The sequence below is a fragment of the Strongylocentrotus purpuratus genome, unplaced genomic scaffold (genome assembly GCF_000002235.5).
Source record: "Strongylocentrotus purpuratus isolate Spur 01 unplaced genomic scaffold, Spur_5.0 spur5_scaffold_11, whole genome shotgun sequence".
Taxonomy (NCBI): Eukaryota; Metazoa; Echinodermata; class Echinoidea; order Camarodonta; family Strongylocentrotidae; genus Strongylocentrotus; species Strongylocentrotus purpuratus.
In genome coordinates this window covers 10974387-11000672 of record NW_022145596.1, presented here as the reverse complement: position 1 = coordinate 11000672, position 26286 = coordinate 10974387, and the positions used below count along the sequence as shown (strand labels likewise).

Sequence of the window (26286 nt, the reverse complement as noted above, 5' to 3'; positions counted from 1 at the left end):
TGACCTTGAATTTTGAGATTGCGATATCATCGTAATTCTGCTGTTCATTTGGTAGTAACCAAACTGAATAAATTTGTGTAGAATACGTGAAATCATGGATCGAAAATCACATTCCTAATATTTATTAAAATCGGTGCGAACTTTGATCACCCTATCATACTATAGTATAGCATACATTTTGTTCAATCACGTTATCCTCATAACATTTACAATTCACAACAAACGTTGGTAGAGTGAGATATATAGAAGTAGGTAAAAAGAACGATGAGCATCTAAAAACTAATCCTTTCAGCATTCATTGTCATATCACAAGAAAATTGATGTTTCTAATTTAGAACATTCAACATTTGATTGCAATATTATACAATCATTATTAAAATTATGGAAAATACAAATGTCAGTCAGTTTTCTTTTAACTAAATCCAAAAGTTACATACTTTTTGTAGTTTAGCACACAAGCATTGATTTTGCACATGATTACATGCATGTTTCACTAAGAATATACTAGTACATTAATACATGTACACATTTGCAAGTCTCACATTTAGTTTCATTCATATGCATAAAGAAATACAAATTAGACAAACTTGTCTAAAATTACTCTGTAAAGGAAAGCAAAGGCAGAATTGGCACAGTGACAACTAAACAAATGTACACAACTTAAGGATCATGAAAATGAAAGTCCTAACATTAAATGTAAGGCCTCAAAGTCAATTGTTTAGCTTTCTTTGAAAGATGATAAATACATTTTAATTACATGTTTATAACAATAATTTGAAATATGTATAATTGTAAATGACAAAGTAAATGAAAAGAAAGAATGGATAGATGTACGAGAAAAAGTGTGGCAGCCTCCTACATATATATATTTAGATATTGAAATTGAAATTGAAATATTGTTTTGTACTTGTTTGGGGGTTTTCCCCAAGTACTGTGTATTTTCATGTTTCTCTTTTAAACAAGTTTTTGAAATAATTAGTACTACTTGCTTATTCTAAATTGTGCAATTCGGCAAGAATATTTTTTATTTCTCTGCGGCATCATATGAGATAGTCTACTGCCTCATGTATGAATGGAGCTTTACCTAACCAATTTAGTGTAAGCATGGTCTATATAAAAGACAGCTACAAGCTCTCGGTCTGATTAATGGAGTCAATGTGGGCGGGCATTGTCTTTTTGGCAGCTCCCTTTAATGATCAGGATTTTTTTATGGGGTGATTCTGCATTCCTTTAATGAGAAACAACTCTTTATGAGTTTGGAACAGAATTATGGGCAGAAAGTGAGCACACTAAAACCTGAATGCAAGACACGAGGGGGAGTAATTGGATTTTTCATAATGAAATACCGCAAACCAGAATAAGATGCCTAAACAAGGGCAAATCTGACATCCTACATCACCAACTGAGTTCATCATTTTTGCTCGTCTAAAACAAAATTTTGCAAGGTCTATATTAAACACAGTTTATTTTATGGTTAAATGAAAATTTTGATCAATTCGATGACAAAGATTATGTATTATTTTTCATCTTGCAATGAAGTAGAACTGCCACACTCTTCCTCTTATTTTCCAAAAAAAAACAATAAATACAAAATTACTCAAATACCTTTAAACAATGCTGATGGAAAATAACAACTAGATTGATTGATAGATTGATGCAAAGAATGAAAGATGAAAGTAAGTTTTTTCAGAAAGTACCAGGAATTATAAGTAATTATTATGTACTTGGTGTACCGGTATGTTAAAATACTGAATATGCAAAAATACCAGAGCCAAGGCCACAGATTAACAAACAAAAATTGGTAACGTATGAATTCAAGTTCATTAAAAGATAGAGTACCAACAAATCCACCAAAGAAAATAATAGTTGAAAGAAAATAATGAAAGGCATGCTTGAAAAAAGACTCAATGAAAAACAGGGGAAAACAAGTAAAACCAACCAAAACTTGCATGCAAAGAATAAAAATTGAAAGCAAAAAATAACAAAAATAGAGCACATCAGTTAAACAGCCTCTAGTATATAAAGAGCAAGTATCTAAACTGCAAAAGTTCAACTCCAATATTAAATGGAATGCGCAATGTTGGTAAAGGGCTATTAAAATTGACTTTTGTTTCTTTAATTTCTAGATATATCTACACAGAACATGTAAATCTATATGAGGACACAACCTTTATAAAATTGATTTGAAATAAAATAATAATAATGGCATGTTAGAGAAATAATAGTGTTGATGTGGCAATTTTACCGCTGCCAAAAAATATCTTGTGGCATAGCTTGTTTTTGTGATGATGAATATCATATGGACGAAACTGTTTGAACATCCAACTATGAGATAAAATTCTCCATTTACATCAACATATAGTATTATAATGGTAAGCACCAATGAAAGAGGACTTTTTTTTCCTTGCTTCAAGGCTCACTTTTTAAAGATATTGTAAGATCACGGGCCATTAAAATTCCTTTTTTTTTTTAAAGTTTTATCAACCTAATGACCTTTTCCAACACTGTTAATACCTTTCAGCAAATTTAATAGGATAAAAATAAACAATGGACCCCTTTGTAAGCAAAACATATATCTATAATACTGAAAGATAGCATGGAGAAGAAAAAAAATAATACTACTTTATTAAAACACAGTGCCAGGTAGAGTGGAATTCTAAAATCCGACAATATTGCTGTACAAGAAACAAAGCATCACATTTAATTGAACCCAAAATGAGATTAAAAGTAGAATTGTGACAGCCGACAATATAATTTAACCAGCCACCAAAGTAATGAATGCATGTTCTAATACTGACATCGATTTTTATTTCCTCTTAATTTTTTATCCCAGAAGAAAATGTATGACCTGCTTCTAAAGTAAAGCAACATTACTCAGATTCTTCAGATAGTTGTGATTTGAAGACTTTTTTTCTCTTTTAGAAACTAGACTTATCCTTAATCATATCCTTTTTGGAGGGTAATTTTTATGTATGAATAACAATAATGATAATAATAAAAATGACAAAAAATACTTCCTTGGCAATCTTCGCAAATCTGGGGTCTCTTATAGAGTACTGTTTTTGTACAATTGTTACTTTATTTTAGCACCAGGTCATAGAAAATAATAGAACACTGCCACCAACAAGTAAAAGTACACAGAAAAGTTGAAATGAATGATTTCTACTGATTAAGTACACTAGACTACAACAGTTAAAGACAACCACCACCACGATATATATCGATTCCAGAAGACAAGAATGGGTAGACGAACATGATGATGAAGATGTTGATGATCATGAGGAATGGTGGTGAGAGTGAGAGTGAGAAGAGGGGGGACCGCGCCCGGACCACGCCCATTTTCATCGCCTACCTTTCAAGTGGAAGAGCTTGGAGAAGGGGGTATCGAGACTCTTGGAGGCCTGGTCGTAGCTCCGGTTCCAGGTGGGGTGATGGAATGTGAGGTTGTAGGTCTGGGCCCAGCGGGCAAAGATGGCCTTCTCGGTCATGAAGCGGTGGCCCCCCTTGGGCGTGGCTTCATGCACCTTGTAGTAGGTGCATTCGGTGGGGTTGGACCCGGATTGGTAGTAGTGGTACTTCACTTTTTCATTCTCAAAATGTCTGGTTGAGGGGCATAAGAAGAGAATGAGAGAAGACAGCATAAAAGTACTGTACATAAACTGCATCAATAGTTAGGTTCACAGGACAGTTGGTTAACTTATAATTTGTTAAGTTATTGTTTTAAAATTGAAAGTTATCTTGTAGTTGGGGACTGAATCTTAAACTTTACGAGGGATTTTATGGTTAGAGTGATAACAATGAGCAGCGGGGGGCTCCTAACTTGAAATCATGTGCTGTGTGGATGTACATGCAATAAATTTTTAAGGTGACGCCAGCTTGCTGTTAAAATTAATGCTTTCCGGTTTGTATTCTAGAGCTCTAAATAATTGTTGCTTTAGTCATGTACGAACCCCTGCCATTGTTAGCAGATCATTGTTTATAACTTAAAATAACTTATAAACTTTAATAGAGCTTTAAAAATATGACGGTACTGTGTGAACATAATATTATGAGGTGTGTCTGATCAAACTGGATGATAAATTGTCAGAAAGGTAGGCAGATATTTGCTCATGGCACACTTATTCCAGACTGTATTTTGTTAAAGGGTTAAGGTCACGATTGCAAACTAGTTTCTGGTTGATTAAAGGTTACGGCTTTGGGAAGTACATGTACCTTCCTGTATAGTGTTGGGTACGCTATTAAAAAAAGACATCTAACTTAGTAATGTAAGATATCTGCAGGGGAGTGATAATCGTTGTGTCGTACAATCATCAAATAAGTAGCAACATTTCTGATTAAATTAAATTCCCTTAACAGTGAGACAAAACATAAATTTACTTCTTGCCATAGGTCATACATCTGGGAATGGAATCTGAAACCATTTTATTTACAGTCCAAAAACTTACATGTTTACAATAAACCATAACAATTTTACTATTCATACAGCAATTATGGTCCTTAGTTCTCATTTTTTCAAGGATACATAAACAAAAATTAACTTTTAAATGAGAGAATATTATTCAACAGTAGATTTGCTGGTATCACTAGAATTGAACGACATTCACTCCAGTTGTTCAATTGGCACTTTAAAAACAAGATATCATCACGTTGATAAAACATATCTGAACAGAGATTTTGAAGAGTAACACAAGTGGTACAACTTACACACAGTGATCATCAGGCACCATGCCGTACACCTTGACTTCCCCACAGATATCTAGAGCAGTCATGATCGTGAACCAGCCTGTTGATAACCAGCTGTTTGTATCCATCCTGTTCACACGTGATAAACAACATTGAAAGATAATGCTTAAAACACAAGCAATCTGTGTAGATCTAGCCAATCAATAACTACCGGTACATGTACTGTACATGTAGGTGTTAATACCCATCCTGTTCACACTCAAACAACAGTGAAAGATAAAGTTTATAACAGAAGCAACAGAATTAAAGCGTGACTATTTACTTGATCTCTTCATTCTCTTTGCTAATTACTCAGCTATTTCCTACCAAATTGTTTGAGAAACATGACATATTTAAGGCCTTCAGTATGCAGGGTATAAGATTCTGTTTATTCTACGAGGGGGCAAGTCTAAGTTACATGTATCTTGTCCCAAACATACTTTATCAATTATCATGTACATGTACAGTGTACGTTTTATACTGACCACATTTAAGATTTAGGTATACAAATACCAGTATACCGGTATACATGTATCTAATGACTGTTCAGTACATCAAGCTCAAAGCACTGCTAGACATGGAATCATATATACATGTATATACAACACATCAAATAAAAATATATTTTTGTGTCAAATTGTGTTCACAATTCTTTAAATAATACTTTGGTCACGAATGGTACATACAGGTATGTGGGACTTGCCCAAGAATATGTTTTCTGTTACTAGCAGAACTCAAGATTGCCTTTAATCATGGATAGCCAACAATAACAAACAAAACCACCTTAAAATCACACATTCTCCCAAAACAAAGTTGAATGTTCTCTCAAGCTGTTAAATGTGGAATGGTGGAGGTCAAACAGGCTGGGTAGTTTTAAATTGTCCCTATAAGGGGCAATATGAGATTTGAAGACCATCATGGAAATTCCGTGAATAGCATGGGGTAATAACATTCCAATGTGACAAAATGCACACATGAGAATTCGCTCCCCATCAGTCTAGAAAGATATGTGCAAAGACTCGAAGCCCTAGGGTAGTACATCAACTCTAAACTACATTTGTACTATAATTATGTATATTCTTGAAATTCAGGATATTGAAGATTTTACAACGCAAAGATGCACTTTTCTATTTACATGGCACAACCTTACATTGAAACTGTATTGGAAAACAAATCACTGTATGCTAACTTGAAAAGCTATTTCACCTTTGCCATATACTGCTATGTATTTTAAAGCATTACCAACATATACAACTCTTATGACAGTGACCCGGCATTGCCCCTGGGACAATTGATACAGATTTTATTCTTCAAAGAAATAGGGTAAGTGAAACGGTTGCAATTGGGATTCAGGTGAGGGTTTGGGTAAGTAGAGTGTTGGGTCCAGGGTAACAGATAAGAATTTGGTTTGTGTTGGAAACTAACGCAGATCAATTATTGCAGAAGCAAAAATTCTTCATTAGTAATATTCTGCATTTATATAGCGCTTAATTAAATAAAAATGTCTCAAAGCGCTTTACAGATATATCATTACCCTGGCCATCGGATTCAAACTTCCCCGCACACAATGTATACACATTCTCCACTCTCTGGGGAGCATTCCAGCCAGGCGCCATTTTACAGATGATCAAGGCTGAGTAAACTACAATGACTTTCGCATCTTATCAGTACACATTTAACAACTGGGTGGAGAGTGGCAAATGTATATCAACATCTTACCAAAGAATGTTAGTGCCAGGCCGGGATTTGAACTCGTACCTTGTGATCTACTGACTGGTGACTTATCCACTAGACTGTAGACCACAACACCTTTACAATCCCAATAAAAACATTTCATTTCAATAAATAGATGGATCAACTATAGGCCTGCCTACCTGCTAGCTCCCGTCTCCCTTTCAAAGAGTCTGTTGGCTGACAGCTCCCCCTCGTTCCGATGGGAATAGAAGCGTATATTCATAAACTTCCTCTGCAAACTGGTAACTTTAGGCACTGACTGAGCTTTGCTCTTACTCCTGGGCGCTTCAAGACCCCAGAACAAGACGGTCTCCGGTGCCCCGACCCCTCGCAAAATGGACTCCGCCTGCGAAGTCAGGTGGTTAGATGAAATGAAGCACGCCACACGGATCGTCGTTCGGGTCCCGACGTCGTTCTCGAAGCCCTTAACGGGGGCGGCGTTCATCCGAATGACGGCGTCAGCACTATCTATTTCAGGTCCAGAATTTTTGCCCAGGAGCTGACCGGAACTAGAAACTATTGCACATGTGTTGTATCTATCTGTAAAAGGCTGAAGGGAGAGAAGGAGAAATAAACATATTCATTAGTCAAAATCATGTACAGATATTTACCAAAGTATGTGTAGAATTAAAAACAAGACAAATGCGACTGTGTCTCCTTTATGACCCCGCCTTGAATTCAGTATAGGAAATGGATAGATTTATTTGTGACATATCACAATGGAAACAAAAATTCTATCTCTTGTGGTTCTTGAGATATTGTGATGAAAAGGCTGTATCTAAAATTTCTGGAAATTGACCTCTGTGACTTTTGACCTACATGTAGTTACTCCTAAATCCAATCAGATTCTCTTCCTATGGTGATACATACTATCATCAAGTTTGAAGTTTATTTATCAAGTGGTTCTTGAAAAAAAGATCAAGATCAAACAAAAGACAGGGAGTTAGGATAATCAAAAACCCTCAAGAATGTTCAACCATTTTGAAGGACGGAGTCAAACGAAATTGTTGAAAAGTCCAAATTTGTCCCAGACACCCCCCCCCCCCCCTTATATACATGTCAGACTTACCTCACTATCTATAACACTATGGTAGTACTGTACAGTAAATGGTTTGGGTCTAAAAATAAATCTCTCTTTTTCTTTCTCATCAGTTTTGAGGACAGCGTTTTCCTGTGCCACACTTTCTCCTGTCCTTTCATTTGAATTTCCTTTCTGAAATTTAAGATGTGATCCTTTGGCAGGTATTCCAAGTTTTGTTTTCCCAATGGCAGCCGATTCTTTCTCTGTCCTCTCAGCTTCGTCTTTGGCACCATTGTTAGCAAGAGGCACTTTGTCCTTGCGGATATCGTCAGTGTGGGTTCTTTGGCTTTCCATACGACTGGAAGCATTTTGTCCTTTGAATATAAAGTCGTTGGCACGGAGGAGCGGTAGATCGCGCGACTCTTCACCATTGTCGCGTCGCATGATGAGCTGGGCAGTGTCCTTGGACTCATCTCTGATCTTGTGGTCTCCGAAGTAACCAGAGAACTTGTGGTTCAAGAAGGACAGGCAAAGGAGACAGAAGACTGCGGAATAAAGCACCAACCACTTCAGCCGCTGTCGACCATTCTGTGCACAAGATAAAGGGAGGATAACATTGGGTTCTGGTGAAAGAATTCCATTTTGAGCGAAACTGGCTTCAAACAATTTTAAATTTCTTTATCACACAGCAGGGCCCTGTCTTACAAAGAGTTGTGATTGATCCAAATCAATCTAGTCCTCCAATCAATCGCAAGTTTGCAGTCTCCTATCTCTTATGTTCATAGTTGCGATTGATATCAACTCTTTATAAGACGGGGCCCAGATAATAATGACGATAATAACTGTTTCTTATAACAGCATAACCAACCAAAGTGCCTGTACAGTATTATTACCCCGGTCACTGGATAGGCTGTTTAGACCACAAAATAACAATCAAAGTCAAACTAACAAAAAAATATTGGCAATCACTTTGCATAATTGGGATATGAACTTTAAAAGCAAAACAAAACAAACAAAACAAATGAGACAGGCTCAATACTTTCACATGATAAAATAATTACACAATTTCTCTTTAAAATTCCTGTTATTTTATCAAAGAATACATACTGGTATGTACAGCAAAAATGTTCTAATTAACCTTGATCACTATTCCACATTTTCGTTGCATACAAATAAAACAATAATTTTATTTTCAACCTCAAAACTGCTTCTTTTGTGGGGGCTTAGACTAGTTATATCTTAACTTTCATTTCTATGGGTGGCAAAAGGTACATGTACATGTGTATTGTCAGTATTCAGTGCATTTTTTTTTCACTTTCAAATTATAAGCTGCATAATTTACTGCATTACAGAACAGAATTTTAAATAGAATATTAAATAAAATATTCTGCAAGGTGTCTCTCAGGGGTATTAAAGCAGTAATTGGATATTATCTGCCTTGGATACAACAAGTTGAATCTGGATTTAAGAAGAAGATGATAGTTGGACTGGCGTACATGTACTAGACAGGGTGCTGGATATTCACAGATGCTCTAATTAATGCATCTTGTAGTTCAACCTTTCCGTGATGCACAGTCAAGAAATTCTGTTCATCCCTGTGAATTATGGATGTGGACATGTGGTAACCATGGCAATGATAGAGCAAGCAAGATGTCTAAAATGAAGCTTATTATTTGTACTGTACTGGTAGTGGGTGGCAAATACATGTACAGGTACTTGCTATAGGGGGAAGTATCTTTAATCTGTTTAAGAGATTACATGTACAGGAAATTATGTACAGATCATTTTCTGAATGCAATGTCTTGAGAATACATGTACAGTACATGTAGCTAAAAATACTCTGTGAACAGATGGATACCAGTACAGTACATGTACTTGTGTTCAGTGTTATAAATACCTTTTTTCTTCCAGTTCTTAGGGATCTATTTTACATGTATTTGCCACTAGAATAGTGAAATTTCCTTTCAATCATTTTTATGGATTTTATAAGAATGAATCAGAACTTGTAACAGACTTCTTTTCCCTTAATTTTGTATTTGTTCACAAATATAAATTATAAGCATACAATCCAAATGCAGAGAACACAAATTCTTGAATATACAATGCTCTGTATAGATCTACATGTAAAACCCATTAGATTGATCAGCAGTTCTAAGATTTGGAGAGGTTTAAGAGGTCAGTGTCAAATAACTGGTAACCAAGGACAACCGACAGGAAATATCATCAGACAAATGACCCCAGTCGACCTCGACTGTCCTAGATTGAGGCAAGCAATTCTGTTGTTTTACACCATCTGCAAAGTTTTGTTTTCCTTTTTTGTGTATGGTAGGGGAAAGAGGTTGTCTGGGGTAGTATTCTGATGACTATGTCATCTTTTATGCTACTGAAAAGTAAGTTAACTGCCATAAACAAGATATAAAATAAAATTATACAAAATCATATACGACCTCAGTTCACCTCTAGTGAAGATTGAGGCAAACAATTCTGATGTGACATCTGCAAAGTTTTGTTTTTCAATTTTCCTGGGACCTTGGGCAATATTCTAATAACTACAGTGAACTGTCATATAAACAAAACAAACTTGCACTGAATAAACACCGACTATTGGAGCTTGGGCAGATGCCTCTCTTGATCTACATGTATGTGCGCAGCTACATATGTAGGTGCAGCTACGTGCAGACATTAACCAATGACATGGGGTTATTTACATTTGTTATGACAATTACTGTCATGAACACAAAAGAAAACACTGTTGAAGAATAATAACCTACAGCGCACAGTGTACATGTACATGTATAGGTCAACATGCCTGTGAACATACCATGACCTTGAATCCAAATTATACGCTCAATTAACATCAATCACTCGTCAAAGTCGTCAAACTATTTGTCAGCCATTGTCAGCAATTACCCAGAAGGAAGTGTTATTGAGTTACATGTACAGTATGGTATAAGAAACTTATACTGTTTTCACACTGGCAATATTTTGCTTAACCCCGTAATATAGGTGGGGTTCAGGGGGGGGGGGCTTAGCCCCACCTATAGTACGGGGTTAAGCCTATTCCACTTTCTGTTCAGACTGGCTTTTACCAAAGTGGGCTAAAGTTGGCTAACCCCACCTATAGTACGGGGTTAACTAACCCTGCAAAATAGCAGGGCTAACTCTGCAATTGTGGTGCTAACTCCTGCTAACCCCGCAATTGCGGTGCCAAGCAAATGAATGAGAACAGAAACGAAAAATAGTCCGGTACTACGCAATGGAGCGTATTGCAGCTGGCCAGATGCGAAGTATGTCCAATCATAACATTCACGATATCCGGGGTTAACGAATTGCAGTGAGAACAGCGTGAATTTTCTTATTCCGGAATAGGCGCTAGTACGGGACTAATAAACAGCATGTGTGAAAAGCCAAAAAAATAGTCCGGGGTTAAGGATAGTACGGGGCTAAGCAAAGTACTGGGTTAAGCAAAACCAGTGTGAAAAGAGTATGAAAGAACTTGTATCATCGCTGCTACATCCTTGTAGTTCCCTACTATCTGACCATGAAAACAAAGTTCTAACCAGTACAAATTGTCTTTTGTATAGCTATCCTTCACATAGCATTGTAAGATAATGAGTTAGGCGAAGACTTGCCCATTTTAAGTTTTTGATTGTTTGTCATCCTTTCAAACTAAAGACATCTAACAACATTTGGAAACGCAAAAAGAAATGCATGTACACTGTACATAAAACTTGTGCACGTGCAGATAATGAAAGCATATGATGTTCCAAGACATAAAGAAAATTCGAAATTGTATAGTTCTAACTTCTATTTCAATATGGGGGTGTCAAAAAATGTTTCTTACAAAGCATCCTATGGCACAAAGTAAATTTTTACTTTTTATAGTACAAAACAATTATAGGACCCTTTGCATGCAAAATGAGTTGCCTCTTTGTGTTTGATCAATAACAACTTTAAAACAGTGTAACTACTAACTATCGCATCATTTTTAAAGATTTTCATCCAAATGGTTACTGGTCCATATACTGCTTTTAGGGTTTTTATGTTAGGGTACCTCACTACCTCCTCCCCCCTCCCCCCCCCCCCCCCCCCCCCCCCCTCCCCTATACATGTTAATCATACTGCCAAACCAACTCCAGGCACTTAAAACTGACTAATTATTTGCCACTTAAGGTAATGCACCTTTTCTTCTTCTTCTTCTTCTTTTTTTTTTTTTTTTTTTTTGGGGGGGGGGGGGGTTCTGGTGTCAATCTCATCAGGGTACTAATAAGAATAAGACACTCACGAGATGTCTGGTGCAGCGAGTGGCTAGAAGATCTACGATGGACCATGCCATCCTACTTCTCCATGTATCATCTCATCCTTACAGACTGGTAACGGTAGGCAATCTCCATCTCACCAAAGAAACTTCTTGTTTGGGTCTGAAGATTCTGGTCTTGATGATCTGGAAAGATATTCAAGACAACAAAGAAAGGTATAAAACTCATGTAGGCATAAAAGTCACTTACACATAAAAGAAAACATATTTCAAACACATAAATAGACGAGTTTGTAGTAAACACATGACTCAATTAATTTGAAATCTCTATATGTTTTACACAAGGAGAAGTGATGAAAATGCATTTAATAAAAGATGATCTTGAATTCTGGCAACAAGCAAACAATAAGTCTAACAAAATGAAACACACATATTGTCAAAATTGTAAACCGGTCAGTAGTCACATATAAAAAATATGTATATATTTAATACATATAAATAGACCAGTTTATATATTGAGGAAATGTATCAGCTGATCCAAATATTCACAAATGTTTCAAATATGAAGAATTCCAAAGTACTCAGAATTTCAGGAATAACAAATACAATCCCAAAGTGATAGAGGTGCCAGAAGATAATCTTGATTTCTGGTACATAAAAACACATTCCATCAAAATGAAACACAATCACGAATACATAACCGACTATAATCAACAGGAGCTGTCACATGATTCTAAAAGAACGTGAAATTATTGAATTAATCGCAAAAACAAGGCAAGGATATACCGCATTTATGAAGGCTTTATGTTGTCACGCATGTACTGTACACATACATGTACATGTAGATCCCAAGCTTAGTTTTTATACCTTATACAGTGTGTCCACACACAAAACAATTTATCCCGAAACTCTATAATGAAACGAAGTATATTAGAATCATCGTATAAATTTTAGGGTGTCCACACACAAGAAACGTTGTTTAAATAATCATCGTATAAATTCCAGGATGTCCACACACAGAAGAAAGTAATCCTGAAACTCTACAGCGAAATGTTGTATACGTGTGCAGTTTGCTAATGCGATCATGAAATGGAAGCAGAAATGAGAGGTCAGGCCTCCTTTCGCTCGAGGTCACGTTAAGCCCCGCCCAGTTATACCGTTCTAGTTAGACTAGTTATACTAGTTACGTCCACACACAACATATTCCGTGATTAGGCGTGATTATACGCCGTATGACAAAACGATGTAATACTACGTATAGTTAGTAAGCGTCCACACACACAATTTCATTGTATAACTATCCCGAAACAGTATAACTATCCCGAAACGGTATAACTAATCACGCCTAATCACGGAAAATTTTGTGTGTGGACACGGGGATAGTGAATATCTTATGATTCAGAATGCGATGAATTATACATCATGGATCACATTACATGAGCAGAAGGGCAAAATCACAAAAAATTTAATTCGAGCATTTCCGTTGCAGTATGCATGTATTGTGCCATTCATGAATAACAACAATCTAATTGAAAAAAGCAATCTTTAAATCTTTAAATTGAAAAAAGCAATCTTTAAATCTTTAAATTGACAATGCAGAGTGGATTTTCCAATCAATTTTCTGCTTATTTCAATTCTCACTCACATTTAATATGCATTTTGATTAAGAACCATTGGTGCCAACATGAGAAAGCAAAGCTGATTTATAGGTATTTGGACCTTCAGAAAACTCTGAACTCTTATTGGTATCAGAGAAAATCAAATAGCAGTGGAGATCGAGCCATTTACATTGCACAAACACACTTTGAAGGAGAGTAATTCCTTGTTTGCCAAATTGATTTTGAATAGAAAGAGAATTGCATCTTTAAACAAAGAGGACTTTTCTGAATGGTTAACTCTTTGTTCAAGCAGAAGGGTTCGACTTGCAATGAGTACCAGAGTATAAGCAATGAGTTACATGTACGTCACTGGCAAGTGGTCACTACAACATACTGAACTCATTTTCCTGGTCTTGGCAAGCTGTTCATAGCATACATTCTCAGAGTATACATTACAGATGGTTAGAAACACATCTCAGCACCAGACAAAACCTCTCCCGTTTGTTATAAACTCAGATACATCTAAAAGGGCAAGTCCAAATATTTAGACAACTATCTCATACATGTCGTCGTCATGTATGTGTTATTGACAAAAAAATGATTATTGGATCTGATCCAAGCTCCAGTAGAGCCATAAAGCTGATAGAATCCTTTTAATAACATCACGTATATTTAATAATGTGATGATGTCAGTACCATCTGGGACAAAATACAATGTACATGTACATGTACATACATGTACCTATACACCTTAAACTTGTCCATAATAAGCCTCTGAATTCACATTTATGTTTGTTCCTGTTAAAATGGTTGAATCTGTTGTTGATATAACATATTCTGTAGCTGATACAGTGTGTACATGCATTTGGTATCTAAAGCAATTGACTCTATGATAGAAAAAAGAATATTATAGACCTTTTATCAGCAGTAGATTTTTAGCCAAAGATGACAGAATATTGAATTTATACGGGCAATAGTAGTATAGAGGTATGTAGTTATTGTACAGTAGGTCAGAATGATACCGGTAGTTGTTTTACCATATATACACTATGCATACAATTACAATCTACTCTTGTACTGTGCATGTACTTTATGCACATCTACCAGTACATGTCAACTTGACATGTATATTTACAGGTAGCATTGAGCATACTTGGCTTCACAGTATTAATTCCATTACGAGCTTAAAATGTGCAAATTAAGCTTGTCACCACTGGCAACGGCAACACACTGACATGTACATTATTCATCAACGTGTATCAACTTATTTGTTCGAACGGTGCAATGTTTCTTTCAGTTTTCACTCTCCATGAAAAAATGGTATACTGTGTTTATACACCCTTCTTGCTGATGCTCCCATGTCTTGTCTATGTTTAAATGTCGCATCTAACACCAATGGAGAAACAAATCTGTATTATATACATGTATGGATAATAAACTATGTTCTTGAATATCGGAAAGAATTTGACAGAGCGTCAGCAGATCCCTTTTCGTAGGCAAAGGGTGAAACCGGAAACAACATACCAAGCTCCCAAAATAGACCAGTGACAGTGCTTAGCAAGAAACTGAATCCTGCTCCAAGGAGGAATGACACATCTGTCTAAGAATTTCTTCTTTCTATTCTTTATCCTCACCTGTTTCAAGTTTGCATTCCATTATATTTGTAATGCTCGGTAAATGAAACCCCAGAAACCAAACTTTAAGGTTATATTTAACCCTTTATTGAGTGAAACTGAAAGTGATTGAACTGAAGATCATTTAAATTGCTGTTGATATTACTTTTCTTTCATGTTTAATTGATGGCTCAAATAAAAAATAATGAGCACTTCATCAATATAGCCTTAAAGGTACTATGTCCCATTTGCAGGTCAAAAAAATGAAAAAGTTAAATTCCAACTGCATTTGAAAGATGATACTAATTTAGAACTTCCCTAAAAAAGGTGGGGCTTGAAAATGCCTTTAAGTGGGAAAATAACGACTATTAGTTGTCAAATTGACTTTAGGGCTATAGAGCCCAAAAGTAATAGTCTTGATTTTCAGACAATTGTACCGAATGGTGATACGTTTTATGCTGCGCAAAGATTCAATCAGTTTAATCTTGGCCATCACAAGAAGTGGGTTATTGATGTAGACAAATGCTCATGTACCCTTTACAACTCTTTTCATGTATGTTATTACCAAAGAAGAAAAAAAGCCAGTCAGTCACTCAATAGTGTCTGACAGTGAAGTCTAGCAAGTAAACGGGTTTCCTTGCATAATTTGAATATGAGGACACTGCTAACGTTTAAATTTCACAGATAGGACATACATGACATATTCATAATTCCTGCAAAGTTCTACAGCATTTGAGGTTGGCTGCAAAAGGGACATAGTATCTTTAAAGTGCTAGTTCAGATCATTACCGGTACTTTTAATGTTTCCAAACATTGAATTTGATAACTTTGACCAATCAAAGTTTCACCTTTGTAATAATGACAAGTTTTTAAAATCAATGAACCTTCTCTTTGAGGTCAATTTGCTCTTTATTTTCCATCTAATAAAGAGAAAGTTGTTTCCTGGTAAAGATGAAAAGTCAGTTGTATGCTTTTCATTCTCTATACAGTATGTTAGTATGGAAGAAGATCATAGTACAAATATACCCTGTAAAGGACTGGTCTTTAAATGCCCGTAATCAAAATATGACCCCCAAAATGACCAATTTTTTATGCTACATGTTGTATATTGCATACATGTGTGTGGTGTCTCACATACTAATTTCTCTTTCCACATACTGTTTTCATATTTTTTAGCAAGATTGAGTGAATATTTCAGGATTACATGTACATAACCTCAAAACTTTACAGAATACACCAATTCTTATAAAGGCCTACAATATAATCATTTTAATGTGTCCATTTGCTTCTAGGCAGTTTCTTTTACAAACTGAATGCATAACCAGTACTCAGCTTCATCTTTACATTGGCAAATGCAAGTCTACCTGCATAAACAGAAAATACCTGCTAGTATACTTTTCTTGCATAAGCAGGGAACATGTAACAAGATAAATCAATAAATGCAGGTGAACCATTTCTTGCAGCCATCCATATTCACAGGACCATGCAAACCTCCTTTACTGTACATCTCTAGGTGCACTATGATAGGGAGAGGCCCTTTCCAATGCTGTTATTGATTAACGCAAGCTCATCAAATAAAGACAGCTTTGAAAGAGTGTGGATAGCATGGGGTGCATCCAGCTTATACATGTAGCTTCATCCCTATCTATAGTACAATTCTAATACATAAGAGGTACTCGACTGGAAGAAAACAAGGGAGGCAACTACCATACTTGTACTACAAGAGAGTTGTTTTATAGCTGTTTCATTACAATATTTGCACAAAATAGGCCTACTAACAACATGCAATACATGAACATGTTTTAAAGCCTTTACATTCAAAATGTCTGGTAACAAGGACAGGATTATATTTTTTAATTACACCAAAAAGAAAAGTGACCCCAATAATTGCTTGAGAAGTTTTCGTTTTGGTCAATTCCGTGTGTTATCAGAAATTTGAACCTGTCTCATCCAAGCTTTCGGAACAATAATATTTTGGGCTAACATGATCGATAATAGTGTCCTTGATTTGCTTAGGTACTGTAATTATTACCATGGATCAATAACGATGAAATGAAAGAAAGAACGACATGTGCCTTTATGCTGAAATCATAACACAGATGTTTCACATTTCAAGGTTAACATTGTTGAAAGTTAGGAAACAAGCTTTGCTTGCATAGGTAAATTGACATGTATTTGTAATGTAAAATTGACAAATTTGAGTTATGCTACTCTGGGTGCATGTGTACATGTATGTACATGTAAAGACACATGTTACTTTTAACCTGAAATCTTGCTTCTTATTTTATCAAATGCAAACTACATGTATCTACAGTCCCAACACAACAGTTCAATCATGATACACGTACATGTAGCATTTTTTTAAAGGTATAATAGCAACACTCTAGGTCTACAGGAAGTCAGAAGAGAAAAGGATGGTATCAAAATAAACTAAAATATACAATGTAGCTCCAGAGCTCCCAAACAGGAAGGTATGGCTCACTATGGCAAGTCTACCAGGTAATACAGACTTGGTTGACTGAATATAGTTATCATATGAGCAATAATGCATGTAGCAAGATACATGTACATGAATGATTAACTACAATGTAAAGTAAGAGTGGAGATCAAAATTTATCTTATGATTGATTATTAAAGGGACTTTGTAACATTGTTCAGATGAGAGATAGTGGTGCTAAGGTAGTGACTTCAACGCTAGATGTACAATTAAAGATAATCTGAAAATTTGGGCGAAAACGGACCATTTATTCATGGTACAAATTGGGAAAAACTGATCCGATCGATTCCTTAATTCTCCCAACTATATTATTACAATTTAATTACGTTTTAGGTGAATGGAAATCTCACAAAGCAATAAAATGGCTCTACATTCCATTCCAGACATTTAAGTGTTTACAGATTTTTTATAGCCTGTTTTTATGTCTTTTTTTCATGGAAAAACGGTTTTGAAAATTCAAAAATGGCTGGGAGAATTTAGATTCACAAGCGCCTCCCATCGACGCCCGTTCAAAAACCTGTTGAACTTTGTTAAAAATCTTCATATTGTGTGAATTAATTTAGGATTTGGGGCATCGTTGGATAATCCATACATACACACATAATTTTACGTGTTTTGCATCCTGATTCAACAGATTTGTGAAATCAACCATCACAATGGTACTAAGTACCTTTAAAGTCCATTTTTATGTTACATGGACATGCCCAATATTTAAAAAATGTATAGTTTATTTCACTTGCTTTATTCTCAACTCGCACCAAAAGAATTCTATGCCCAATGTTTCGAAATGTAGTATTTACAGTTTGCACTTAATGCAGGGCTTGACCTAAAAGAATTTTCAGAATACACTATAGACAGAAATACATACAAAATGTGCTATCCATGGCAGAAAGGTGGATTTGGGATAAGTCGTGATGGGATAAAGTTCTGAGAACTAGTCCTCTGGCATTTGGGGAAAGTATCAGACACAGCTAGCATTTTGGGAGATCAATTTCAGTTACAAAGAATACCTGCACTGAAAGTAGCTTCCCATACCAGACAATGAAGCCTTTTGATGACTGATTGCTGGCATAGAAAGCATCTTTTTCAGACAGGATATTTAAACCATGACCCTTTTTATGTTGCTTCACTACATGTAGACCAAGCAAACTTGTACTTGAGAAATGAGAGACAGACCAGCTCTTCCTGGAAAACAAGTATAAAACCCAAACCAGAAACCATGCATGCATGTACCGTTTTGCCGGCGTAAAGGCCGCAGTATTTTTGGAAGAGAAAATACCAAAAAGTCAAGGTGCCGCCTTTACGACGAAAGAGTAAAAAAATTTAAAAAAACGTAAGTCAAAACCAGCACGAATTTGTCCATATGGGACTACAAACGGTAAACAAAACTATACCACTATGGTACAGGACATTTTCAAACATCTTACTGACAATTTTATCTTGCATTGTTGACATGAAGACGAAAATAACTTCCTAAAACAACATTTGCCGATATATATCTTGATCTTGTGCCAATGCATTGCAAAAGTAAAGGAAGGGACCGTTTAACGGACCTGCCGCGAAGCATCCATCCAAAGCCATTTTGTTTTTCCATTTCATGCCATTTCGCATTACACCGTACATTGTGGTAAGGGTATATCGGACACCAAATCTGCCCGCGATCACTTTTTTAGCTAAACTTCCGGTAAATTATAAGAATATTGATGAATTTGGTATCAGTTTGTAAAAAAAAATAGTGTTTTAAGAGAAAATTACGCTTATTTTGTTTTGTCCATTTGTTTTTGTTTTGTTTTCCCTCTTTGAAATGTCAAAATTGGGGTGCGGCCTATGCGGTGGTGCGGCCTTATTGCAGGCAAATACGGTAATCATGTTCACACATTTCACAAATGGTTTAGATTTGCGAAAGGTTTCATGGCCGCAAAATAAATGAACTACAAGTACTTGTAACGCAACACTAACTTTTTGGGCAATTTTAGAAAGTTTCTTTGCTTTGAAAATGGTTGTCCTAACATTACCTAAAAGTTTCTTGTCGTGAAAGTTTCTGGTAGTTCAGAATGGAAGGTCCCTTTCGGTTGTATGACACTTGCTCCTGCAACAACTGCTCTTGAGTAGTTTCCTAAATTCAACCAAATTGCTTACTTTAACCTTGGACCCAACGCTGTACCTAATCCTAACCCAGACCTGTCAACCTCTGGAGTTCAAAAACTGTATTCTTTAATCCCAAAAGTTGTATTCTACTGACAAAAATTGTATTTCAAAAGAAAAACATGGATCAATGCCAATGCCAATAACAGTTCCTACGTGTATACAGGAAAAAAAATTGTTTATGGATCATTGGTTGAATACCGGTATGCATGACTTTGTCGTGACTGGTGTGTTCGATGAACCAATGAACATCCCTGAATTGCTGATGTGAGATGCTTGTAGGACATTTTACAGGACAGAATGGGCATTTTGCTATTAAAAATAGCACTTACAGACACACACACTGTACTGTACTGTACTCTGCTAACCCTAGCTCGAAACCTAACATGTAAAACCCAATTGCAACCCTAGATCTAACCTTATACCAGGTTCGACTTTAAGAAATAACTACATGTTGGTTTCTGCCCAAAAAATGTCAACATTCTTAATTTCCTACATGTATACCCGAAAATTCCAATCTAGACCCTCAACAAAAAAACAAAAAAATGTGGAGCCCTGTCTATACTTTCAACAAAACAAAGCCCTGAGTAACTACTACCGGAGCAAATATCACATCACCTTCATTTCTATTACATTAGCCTAAGAGGACCCATAGGAAAGAAATGAGCCTGCCGCATACTCCTGCGGCAGACTTGCCGCAGATCTGCAGCAGACCTGCCGCAGACAGTCATCTTTTTCACATGCAAATTAGTTTTGCCGCAGACTTGCCGCAGACTTGCCGCATACTCTTTCAGTATGATGAAGAGTCTGCGGCAGGTCTGCCGCAGACTCTTCATCAGACTTGCTGCAGACCTGCCGCATACTCTTTCAGTATGATGAAGAGTCTGCGGCAGGTCTGCGGCAGGTCTGCCGCAGACTTGCCGCATACTCTTTCAGTATGATGAAGAGTCTGCGGCAGGTCTGCCGCAGACTTGCTGCAGACTTGCCGCATACTCTTTCAATATGATGAAGAGTCTGCGGCAGGTCTGCCGCAGACTTGCTGCAGACCTGCCGCAGACTCTTCGTCATGAATATTCATATCTCATATAGACCTGCTGCAGACCTGCCGCATACTCTTTCATATCCAGTACGTGGCAATAAAGTATGCATGTAGAAGAACCAGTGATAAACTGATTGATACTTCATAATCAATATTACCAATTAGGTAATACCAATATATATATATATATATTACCGATTAGGTATATTCTATTCTCAATTGTATTAACTTCATCACATTGATCATTTGAAGTGTATTCAAGAGTAACATTTAAAGTGACACAGGCTCGTACACATATATATATATATATACTAAATATGTATATTGTTTCTTGGTTAGTAAATCATAGTTTCTTGGTTAGTAATCAATATATCTATTGCTTAAACGTGAATGTAATTGTAACATGATCAGACAAAATAATCTATTGGTTAATAATGGCAAAAGGAAAATAGAAATCACAAAAATGATGTGCATTGTCTTAATTTGCTTAACAAATCATGATAAATGTATTTTTCTGTCACACATGTAAAGTAATAATGAATATGCATGAGATGATTGGTTTCAATTGGCCCTATTAGACTTTAATGGGATTTCCTGTGGCAGACCTGCCGCAGACTGTCCCTGTGGCATACTAGTATGCGGCAAGTCTGGAGCAAAGTTTCATCCTGCCGCAGATCTGCCGCAGACTGTTCCTGTGGCATACTAGTATGCGGCAAGTCTGCAGCAAAATTTCATCCTGCCGCAGATCTGCCGCAGACTGTTCCTGTGGCATACTAGTATGCGGCAAGTCTGGAGCAAAGTTTCATCCTGCCGCAGATCTGCCGCAGACTGTTCCTGTGGCATACTAGTATGCGGCAAGTCTGCAGCAAAATTTCATCCTGCCGCAGATCTGCCGCAGACTGTTCCTGTGGCATACTAGTATGCGGCAAGTCTGCAGCAAAATTTCTTTCTGCCGCATACTTCGGCATACTCTTTGCCGCAGACTAAAAGTCTGCGGCAGGTCTGTGGCAGATCTGCGGCAGGTCTGCGGCAGGTCTGCGGCATACTTTTCACTTTCCTATGGGTCGAGTCTTGCCCATGTAAAATAATGAACATGAGCAGCGCAAGCGCAGCATAATATCAAGTGTACGAGTTAACTGTGGCAGTACATGTAAATGCCTTTGATCAAGAAATTAGCTCAAAGTATCGGAATCACAAATTGACCTAGACTCTAGTCCGCTACTTTGTAACCAACAAATGTAGCTTCAGGCAACTTGGGACAATACAAACATACATGTATGTACATGTAGCTTGAGAGCAGCTGTGAAATAAATTATGATGGCACCCTCACTGTAAAATTAGCAGGCTATTTTTAAAACTCAGGCAAATGGAGAAGCACCTTCTGAATGCATCCCCATTTGTTGTACATTTCTCTCTGCCTGCTTGCATCCACTTAAAATAAACATCCTACTACCTTTCTTTTATTTACTAGTTTGCACAATTTATAATTTTGTAAGCCCATTATAGGTGTTAATCATAGACCTTAAAACCCAATTACACACACACACAGACATCAGGTGCTCATCCAAGTTGGAGAAAAGGTTGGGACGAAATACATTTGGCCGGAAATTTGACACACAAAATATTAAAAAGCTGGAATTCCGGCAATTGCCAGAAAATTGGAATCCCTGTCAAATGTCATAAAAATTGAGTTCCTTAACTCTCTATTCTTACTGCATTCATCTACAATGTAGAAGAATGTCTTTCCTTTGTAATTCCCGGAAGCAAATGTGAAGATTGACGATGTTAGATATGGGCTATACTTCCTGATCTTTCATGGTCCTTTACTTGCTTGTACAACACACCATTTCCTTTTCAAAACTCTCCACACTACACACTACAGAGTAGTAGTATGCACTTCATTTTATGTACAAAATATATTTTTGATTACAACATGGCAATTAAAACATTTTGCTTTTCAATTTGGCTTGGAAAGTAAAGCTGCATAATTATGGGTATCTGACTTTCTGTTCTTCATCATTATTTTCAAAGACCACTTTTCTTGTCTCCCTTGGGTGGTCTTTATAGACAGATTTCACTGTACCATAGTTCACAGAGCCAGATTTTTTCTTGTAGCTGAAAGGAAAATCCAACCTTATAGCAGGGATATGTGAGTTAAATGGATATTCCGTCTCGAAAGAATTTTCCGAGGGAAAGATATTCAAGATTAACTTGGCTTAACAACAAGTAATGTAACCCTCTTCAGCCATCAAATCCATCAACAGCCGCCCTTATCAGACCACAGATGCCCTCTGGCAATCCAAATGTTACGAAATGTTACGCAACACGGTCTGCTTCCCTAAGCTCTCCAAACACTTGGTCGTAAAAAAAAGGCTTTGAAGCCATGCGAGTCACCGAGAAAATGACGTCATACTCATGGAAGATGTACATAGCTATAACATATAAAATACAAAAATCGACAACTTATGGCACAATACAACCTTCTATTGGTTATCAAATGCTTTCGCTGTGTTCGGATAACTCTAGTGAAGACGTAGCCATCTGAACCAGCGAAATCGACCAAGGAAATCGTGAGTTAGAGTGAATGCAAGTTTCTCATCATCATCGTGTTCTCTTCTAATTATTGACATTTTCCGAAAGTTTCCGAAATTTTTACATAGCTAGGAAGGTAGTCCATAAGTTTATCTCTTAAAATAACTAAATGAAATTGTGTTGTATATTTGCGCATTTGGTTTAATGAGGGTAAGAAGTTGTCAATTCATCACCACTTTTCACCCCGAGTACGGGCAGGCGACGCGCAAGCCGCCGTGCTCGCTGGGCTGTACATGCTGCATGTTGTGGGAGGAAACACACATAGCTGCATTACTACCCTGGCCGTATATTAAAAATTGTGCTATTGATTCTCAACATTTCAAACACCACTGTACAAAACTCAACTGATTTCACTCAAAGTCAGTACTTTAGTGACGATTGATGACACCTAAAGAGCATTAAAATACAATTTGTTAAACTTTCCGATGTTAGAAAGAATAATTTAAAAATTAAAATCGTGAGTCTACTGTCAAACTTGCCGATCAACCGCATCGGTATAATTATGTGCATTTGTATGTCGTGAGTGTATTGACTATTCATGTATTCAAATGCTGCCTATTTACACGTACTGCAGTGCTAGTAGTCAATACGCATCAACTATCTATGTTTTGCTGGAGTGGCCTACGCATTCACGATGAAACCATTTAACCATACGTTCTGGTTTGCTGCAACGATTAAGATTTTCCGTTGATGGCATTTCACACGTGCATATTAAACTTGTGTTGGTCTCCAACTTCCCATAAATTAAATCTTCCTCAAAACCAGTCAGAAAGTCTAAATCGTCGCCTAGCAAATACTCATCCCTACTGTATGCCGCCATTTTTGTTGATAGCAGCCGATGTGTATTTCCAACAATGCATTTCGCGAGCCCTATGTCACTCAGTTTCGGGAGTGAGATTTACGAGCTGTGCGGTCCGGGAGGGGGATTAAGGGGATTATGATAGGGGAAAAAAAGACTCTCGGTGCCTCGCAGTGCTTCAAAGGGCCCTCTTAGATGGGGTATCCATTTAAACTCACATATCCCTGCTTATAGCAAATTGCTGTAAAAAATTTGAGAAGTAGATTTGTAAAAGTTTGAACACATCAGAAAAACAATAAGAGATTAAAGAATTTCTAAAAAGTTGTAATCACTATATGAAAGGGCATTTCAAATTGGTAATGTCACAATGGTGAAGTGGCGTACAACTCTCCCGTTTCTTTGAACAAACCAATTTCTAAAAAAGACAACTTTTCAAAATGTCTGAGTATGACTAGGGTGGGTCTTTCCTCCGTTTATAGTAATACATACCGGTACATATTTTAAGTAGGACCCAAAAGGAGAAGTCACTTATTTATAACAGAATTTAATAATATATTTGTAAATGACAATTGGGAGTGAAGTCCATGACTACATGTACGTCACAATCCACTTACCAAAATTGCAATTTTGCGATTCACACAGATTAGATGTCTTGTTTTCATAATTCAAACATTCATAGTGTTCTTATTGCAGTATTGGTCCAAGATAATTCAAACTTTCGCCATTCTGTTTCTTTTATTTTGCTGCTTTCATGAAAATGAACTCATTACAAAGATGGGATTGTCTTTTTTTCAGTCAGAGAGAAAGTTAACTGCATGAGGTACTTCCAGAGTCTTATTCATTGCATCAAGAAAAAGCTCTTCTGGTGGACAAGCGTTCTGTTAAAAAGCACTGCAAGCTCAGTCTCAGCGCAGGAATTGGCGTTTAAGTCGCACATATCATGTGCGTTACTGTAATGAACACTCAAGAGTAAAATACAAAGATAAAACTAGTAAACTACACATTGAATATGTCACAGAGATGAATTAGGTGATCTGCAGCTTTGATCAAGACATAACACATGTAGAAACTCAATGGGAGATTCACATAATACGTCTATGTACATGTACATGTACACTGTACAAGCTCATTTAGTAATCAAGGATGTACTAAAAACAGTAGAAATTATTGTGCCGACTATTGTTTCGGTACAACCCTGTAACCATTAAATTAATGACAAAAGTAGCTGAACAAACAACAAAATAACACATCGTTCATAAAGCTAAAGTTCTGATTTTTTTTATTATATACCAATATGTTGGAAAAGAAAAGCGATGTTGACGGTCAAGAATCGTGAGGAGAAAATGTAAAGATGAAAATTATAAGAGAGATAAAATATCTAGTAAGAACCAAGACCAAGAGGCATTCGCAGAATCTGACCACAAGACCAAAGGTCTGAAACGTGTAGTAAATTGGGCCAATAGATAATTTGACCAATTTTAAATTTCGACTCACGCATAAGCATCAGCCATGACACGCGCACGAATATGGGTGTGACCAAAAGTTGACCTATGGCATTAAGTTTATGCGTATCAAATATCATTCAGAAATGACAATGTATGAATGAAATATGGTCAATTTTTAGAAATTAACAAAATGGCGTCTAGATGACGTCACGCAACAGTAATACAAAAAATATCTACGTTAAGATCAATAATCATGCATATTGGCACATGTCGTTAAAATTTCATTGTCATAAAATCATGTCTTTCATGAGATATGAAGCAAACAAAATCCATACAGAAGCTGAAGTGAAAGAAAGGAAAAAAAGATAAATTCTGACGAAATCAATTCTAAAGATATTCTGCTACGCTAACTCACTAAGCCTAGCGGCCCTAGATCTAAGGCTAGTAATAGTAATAGTATTACTAGTTAGTAGTAATAGATATGCCATTCCTCGGTGACAGATATTTTATTATCATTTTCATGAAGGTTGGTTTGAAAAATATAAAACAATATATCATGCATTATACAACACCTACGTGGATCCTTGTCATTTGATTGGACGGTTGTTGATCACATGATATTCAATAGATGGTATATTGCACGGTCGTGCATTTTTGGTTATATGCGCCGTGCATTTTTGGTTATATGCAGACTGCGTACCTCTCTGCTGCATGTGCACGTATCCCTGCGTGTATCTGACGCGAAGGCAATCTGCATGTAATCGAGAAGGCTTGACTCGAACTTTAATTTATCTTTATAAGGAGTAAAGCATAATTTGTTGAT

The 26286-nt window shown here is 36.6% G+C and overlaps 1 protein-coding gene across 2 annotated transcripts in view; it reads right to left on the bottom strand.

Annotated features, from left to right (window-relative positions):
- Positions 1-26286, bottom strand: part of LOC586641 — a 45245-nt gene that overhangs the window by 17981 nt on the left and 978 nt on the right. For both annotated transcript variants that reach the window (XM_030980631.1, XM_030980632.1), the window contains exons 2-6: positions 11763-11921; positions 7526-8065; positions 6597-7006; positions 4705-4812; positions 3353-3600 (exon numbers count right to left, since the gene is read on the bottom strand). In XM_030980631.1, coding sequence (XP_030836491.1) covers positions 3353-3600; positions 4705-4812; positions 6597-7006; positions 7526-8065; positions 11763-11813 — 1357 coding nt within the window. In that variant the 5' untranslated portion in view covers positions 11814-11921. The remainder of the gene's footprint in view (positions 1-3352; positions 3601-4704; positions 4813-6596; positions 7007-7525; positions 8066-11762; positions 11922-26286) is intronic.